Here is a 6,000-nt window from a genome sequence, read left to right on the forward strand (position 1 = left end):
GAAAAACCTCAAATCCACGAGCTGTTAGTTTTTTCTGGGAAAAGAGGAGACCTGTCTTGATAGCATAAGCTCTCTGATTATAACACCATTAGACATTACTTTCTAAAATGTTAAATATTCACAGACAGAATAGATGATGCCCTGTCCTCCAACTGAAAAGTAAACTGGAAGTTTGATTGTTCATTATAACTCTCTACTGATACACAACATCTTTGTTGATATAAATGACGTCAGATAAATACATCAATACATCACCTTAGTCTCAGAACGGTTGCATTTGCCACTTCAGTTTAGTGTTTTCTTACACTTGGGACACCATCTGATAAACCTGGGAGTTTTCAACAGGGTGACCTCTAACTGATACAATATTTGAGGAGAATGAACTAAGTGTTCAGGGAGGTTTTTAGATTTAAAAGTTCTCAGTAGAACTTTGCCCTAGAAATAAAACCAAAGCATAAGAACTGTGATGTGTTAAGAAGAAAAATGCAACAGCATAAGTGCTAAATAAAAAACTCCAGTATTCCTGTCACCTGCAGAGTAACAGTTGATTTTAAACAATACATTCCATGCAATTTGAAGTTATTAGTTAGTCCAGAACTAACTGGACTACAGAAGATATATAAAGAAAGATTCTCCTTCCAGAATTTTATTCCTCAATATGTCTCAAGGCAGCTGACAATAAAAAAAAGTAAGGCAACATACTAAGTGAAAGAAAACATATTCCAGCATTAAAAACAGAAGTGCAAGCTCTCTCATGGGCCAAACAACTGTGAGGAGACAGAAAATGAAACAGGAAAGAAACTTCAGCTACGTTTTCTAAAACGCTGAAAAAGCAGCAAAGTGATACCTAACTTGAATAATTACTTAGCCCTCAATCTGTAAATAGTTCACCCTTCCCTTCTTAACTTCACATATTTTTACACTGAATTCTACAGAGCTGCCGATGGATGCAAAATGAAATACGTACAAAAATTACCTAAGTGGGCAGAATAAATGAGAAGATACTGTATAAGAACGTAGTTAGATGTGGACATGATAGCTTTCCTGTTTCTTCTATTTTTAGCAAGCAGTGAAAAGACATCACCAACTACAGAAGTTTCTGACCCCTAGGATGCAGTCTACAAACTCCATTTCAAGAAATCCTCATTCAGGACTGCATCAGAGACCAAGTTTGTTACTGGAATATAATGAAATACATACACAGGAGCATTCCTAAATGAGGGCTTAGGTAAAGAAAATACAGTCTTTAAAACCATTTTCCATTTGTTAGAACCCTCCAGGTTATGAAATATGCCCGTTCACTCCAATCTTTCTGCTGTGTTTTTTCCCCGCATCATACAAATGATCTTAGTGGGAGGCACAGAATAAACAAGGAAAAAAAAATATCAGCAGTACAAAACTCAAGCACAACACAAATTCATTATTCTTATTAGACGCTATACTTAGTTTCAGTTGAACCAGCCTGTCCAATAAAATTAGATACTTATAATCAAGACGCCTTGCTTTATTTTTTAACTTCAGTGGTTCAAAACATGACAATAGCAAATCATTTATTTCTCTGTACTTCAAAAGGTCTACGAAATAGGCTTTTTGGGAGAAAGAGGACACAGAAGTGCAGTCATCTTACAGCATGTTCAGAAAAAATATGTTTCAGTAAAAAAGTACGTGACTTACCGTATTATATATGGAATATGCAGCTAAAACGTGGAATAAAGACTGTTGCCTGGAGAAATAAGAGTAGAAAAGGAACATAATGTAATTTATATATATATATATCTCCACATAAATTTATTTATTTAATCAATCAGAAAAGCATAAAAGTACTGAGCTATGTTTTGGAAATCTGTTTCTCCAGTTTAACTTTTCTAGTGCTAAGCAGGAAAAACACTTTACATTGATGTTGCGCTTCTGATTTCAAATTGACTAACGATATTAGCACTTTTCTGATGTTTGACATGTTGAAAGGATTCAAAAAATACTTATAATGCTGTGAGAAGGCAGCGGTGATAGACCGTGATTTTTACACATAAAGTGAAACATAGCATAGGCCACATTTCAAACACTGATTTATTCAGAGTGCAAAACTTTAAACATCCCCAGACCTGATGTCCGAGTCTCCAAAACACTAAAAGTTGTCATTAATTTCAAAGAGAGATGTAGAAGAGTTAACATAGACAAAGCACCCTCAAAGGTGTCTTAATCTGGGCATCCAAACTGAAGCCTGCTTTTAATATCTTAAGTGACTGCTACTGTCAAACTGAAGAAAAGCAATATCAACTGATTCTCCATCCTATACGCAGTCCTCCAGTGTATACTGACCTCTGCATGTACTTCAGAGTTATTGATTCAAACAGCTTTAAAGATTTAAAGAGTATAGGTCCTTTGCCTTCTCTAAAAAGAGTCTACCTCATCTTGTACAAATCCTAACTTGTGAAGGTAGTAGGACTAGAAGTATAAACTCCGCTCTGCCCAGGTTGGGACACCAAGTAATGACAGCTCTATGCTTGTGGAAAGCTCTCACGATAATTTTTTAAACCCACATCTTTCCGTGGTTTGTTGGGGGAGAGAGCTCGGAAATGTGAATGCTAGTTTGGACCGCAGCTTAAACAGCTACAATTTAACTGCTGAGTTTTGCATACTGTGCCTTGTGTCCAGTGAAATTCCCCTTGCCTATCACTAATCCAAACGCACAGAAATAGCTAGTAGCAGGTTAAAAGAAACCTGCTGGTTTCTTTTTACCATTGGCAAAAAGCTGCATGTTTCCTACTGGGAAGGACTTGCACCCTTGGAGAATTTTACCAAAATCGCTAGGTTGTGGCATTTCCTCCACACTTTTGCAAAAACTCTGGTTTAATCATCCTTCAGTAACCAAAGGAAAGCGTAACGTAAAGTATAACGCGTTAAGCTTGAGTCTTATTTTATAAGGACAAACTGAGACACAACTATAACGTTCAAACAGGAACCTTTGCTATCATCCGCGAGAGGAACGTTGACCACATGAAACTAACGATGCAATCTCAGTCGCATTAAGCTGTATAAAGTAATCGTAATTTAAGTACTATTTACGCTCAGTGATACCTCTAAAGACCTAAGGGGAGAGAAAAAAAAACGCCTTCAAAAGTCTACTAAAAAAAAAAAAAAATCAAACAAGCTCTTGATTATCCTGGGTGATAAAAATAGCTACGCTTTATTTCACTGATATTTGAAATGACTTCTGAATTTTCAGCAAGGAATCGCTAGAAACGCACAGCACACGTACAGTAATTCCAGTAACTGCTCCAAGGGCAAAACTGCTTTATGCAGCCGAAGGCTTTCGCATGGACTCTGAGGGCATGCTCACAGCACGGCTACAGGGACTGGCACTGCCTGTGTTAATGCCAAACGGTGAGGGTGGTGAGCTTCTGCTAACATCCAAAATGCGTGCAAAAACACTGACTGAGGCACTGCGTACATGCAACTGAGAGGCAAGGCATATCAGCTCAGGTATAGCACTGCACAGAGATATCTAAATTCAGTGGCTGCCCAGACTTTTGGCATACAGCTGTCTTGGCTTAGGAATTTCTGCTTTGCACTCCGTCCTGTGTTGCAGGCGTCACATAAATTCCCCGTACTTATAATTTGTCTGCAAACTTCCTAGAAGAATGATATAAGAAAATGTTTGTTTTATTACCACATTAAAGTCCACAGCTCTTTGAATATAGCTTTTGGAAAATAGCAGACTACAGCAGAATCTGCCTTGAAAAGAAAAGGGGATTAATACACTCAGAGAAGGGAAAGAAACACCCTATTCGTCCCAGCAGGGAGCTGATGCTGCAAGCTAGCAACAACGCTCATGTTTGTATTGCCGCTTATTTCGCTATTAAGAAATTTTAAAGATGGTAGCTGCCTAATATTCCTCATGCAATGACAGTAAAAAAATAATGTTCTGAAAGAATCCAAAAGCATTAAGGCTTACATTTGTAAATAATGAAGTGCTGCCATGCAAAAATACTGCTCTATTTGGTTCCTAATTAGAAACTAGCAAAGAAGGAATATAAAATCCAAAGGAAGGCTAAAATATTTAGGATGGTAAAAGTTATTTTGTTTTTAAAAATACACAGTTAAATACAGAAATCATGTAATCAATCTCAATTAGTTGCTTAACTTAGTATTTCCATGTTTTTGTTGTATTTACAATATCTGAGACTTTGTTGGCTTTAATAAATATGACAACAAGAGGAGAACACTTTAGAAATGTTTTTCTTTAGAATGCTACTGACTACCATACAGTAAGGGAAAACTGGTTAGTTAGAAATGAACATCTGGCTTTGCAGTAATAATAATTACATTATTACACATTGGCAATCTTGCTTTGAAAATCTGAAGCGCGCATTCAGTATTCCTGGACAGACCAAAGAGGCTTAAGGCAGGTCAGAAGCCAATTGTAAGACAAACAAAAAAAAAAAAAAGTTTCAATTTACTTACTTAACACCGTATCTGTCTCTAAACATGATATGATCTCTGTATGTTCGATTTACATCAAGATCAATTTGTCTAATGTCTGGAGAAGACCCTCGTGCTTGACACTTCAGTTTCTAGGAAAACAGGAAAGAACAGAAATTAAGTTTACAATTACAAGCTCTAAAATAGGAGAAACCGACCTGACCTTATACCTAGACTAAAGCATCTGCCATCTAATGATTTAGAACGCTCACTACAGAACGACAACTAGCCAAATAACAATTTTAATTTCCAAGACACGCACACACGTACACAAATGTTATAGAATCAGACACACTTTCTCACAATACACATTTTAAGAGACGACCGCCTAACATCCATTTTTGTGTCACACCATTCACTACCCATATTCCAGGCTACATTTCAGCATTTCAAAGTGTTAATTGTCATTTCTCAGTAAGGCACTTCCAGTAAGTAACAGGAAGATAAAAGGGGAATTTTGCTGCCCAGAAACAAGAATCTAAGAGGCAAGCGCTCCCGACTGGGCTTTTAACAAATGATGAGTGTGGTTTTCATACTTTTGCTGCCTGTTTTTCCAAAGCAGAAGTAATATTTACTTAGCTGCTCTTTTCTTACATATTTTTGTATTTTCTTCCTAAGTACAGATAATAACTGGACATTTCTCTAGTCATTTCCTCTGACTTTCTGGTCTGATCCAATTCAGTGGTAGGATAACTCTATTTTATCACTCTCTTTAAAGTTGTTTATTTAAATCCAATCTTGCCACTGAATGCTTCATAAAGCCTGCAGAGGTTGGATTTTTTTTTTTTTTTTTTTAAACACACTTACAATAATTTTCCCTCCACATTCATACATTTATTCTCATTGCTGTCCCTAAAAGCTGAATTTGCAAGGCATTCCTAACTGGGTTCAACAAGGTATTTTCAAAACATTATTTCTGAGTAAGCATTATTAGAGAACACCGTAGAGAGTCAAGAGGCAGAACCCTACAGAACTTCGCTTGAAGAAAACAAAAAGATTTAAAGACAAAAATAAGAAAAATAAAGGGACAAATAGGTAACAATGGGGTCTGGTAAGCACAACCAGCAGCTTTAGGCACGTCTGGAACTACCTATTAATCAATGACCCAACTGGTAGCAGCCATTAATCAGCATAACACCAACCACAATCTCAGCTTCACGTACCTTTCCGTATAATTTAAGGTCCTAACCTCCAGAATGATTTGTCCCCCGGACAGACAGAAAAGAAGAAGGGATCACAAAACTGATAGCTTTAAGGTGCCGCAAGGACCCAGAGCCTCTGATCGGTTTTACATAGGAAGAGAACCACCCTGAATCCTTGCCATAATGGGGGAAAAAAAATGACTGGGAAAAAAATTGAGCCTCTAGCACGGGGGAAGAGAAAGAGAACCGAGTCCCTGAACCAGAAGGGACAGAAGATGAAGAACAGGTAAGTAATTGCCTTGCACAGAGAACTACAAGGAGCTCTTGACATGTACAATGAGTTTGACCTACAGCAAAAGCATGCATCTTCCTTCTC

General features: G+C 37.3%; 1 protein-coding gene across 4 annotated transcripts in view; it reads right to left on the reverse strand.

Annotated features, from left to right (window-relative positions):
* Window positions 1-6,000, reverse strand: part of USP6NL (USP6 N-terminal like) — a 115,942-nt gene that overhangs the window by 22,492 nt on the left and 87,450 nt on the right. For all 4 annotated transcript variants that reach the window (XM_068910784.1, XM_068910861.1, XM_009683013.2 and 1 more), the window contains 2 exons: window positions 4,465-4,574; window positions 1,675-1,723 (listed from right to left, as the gene is read on the reverse strand). In XM_068910784.1, the coding sequence (XP_068766885.1) occupies window positions 1,675-1,723; window positions 4,465-4,574 (159 nt within the window). The remainder of the gene's footprint in view (window positions 1-1,674; window positions 1,724-4,464; window positions 4,575-6,000) is intronic.

Source organism: Struthio camelus, chromosome 1 (assembly GCF_040807025.1).
Source record: "Struthio camelus isolate bStrCam1 chromosome 1, bStrCam1.hap1, whole genome shotgun sequence".
Lineage (NCBI taxonomy): Eukaryota > Metazoa > Chordata > Aves > Struthioniformes > Struthionidae > Struthio > Struthio camelus.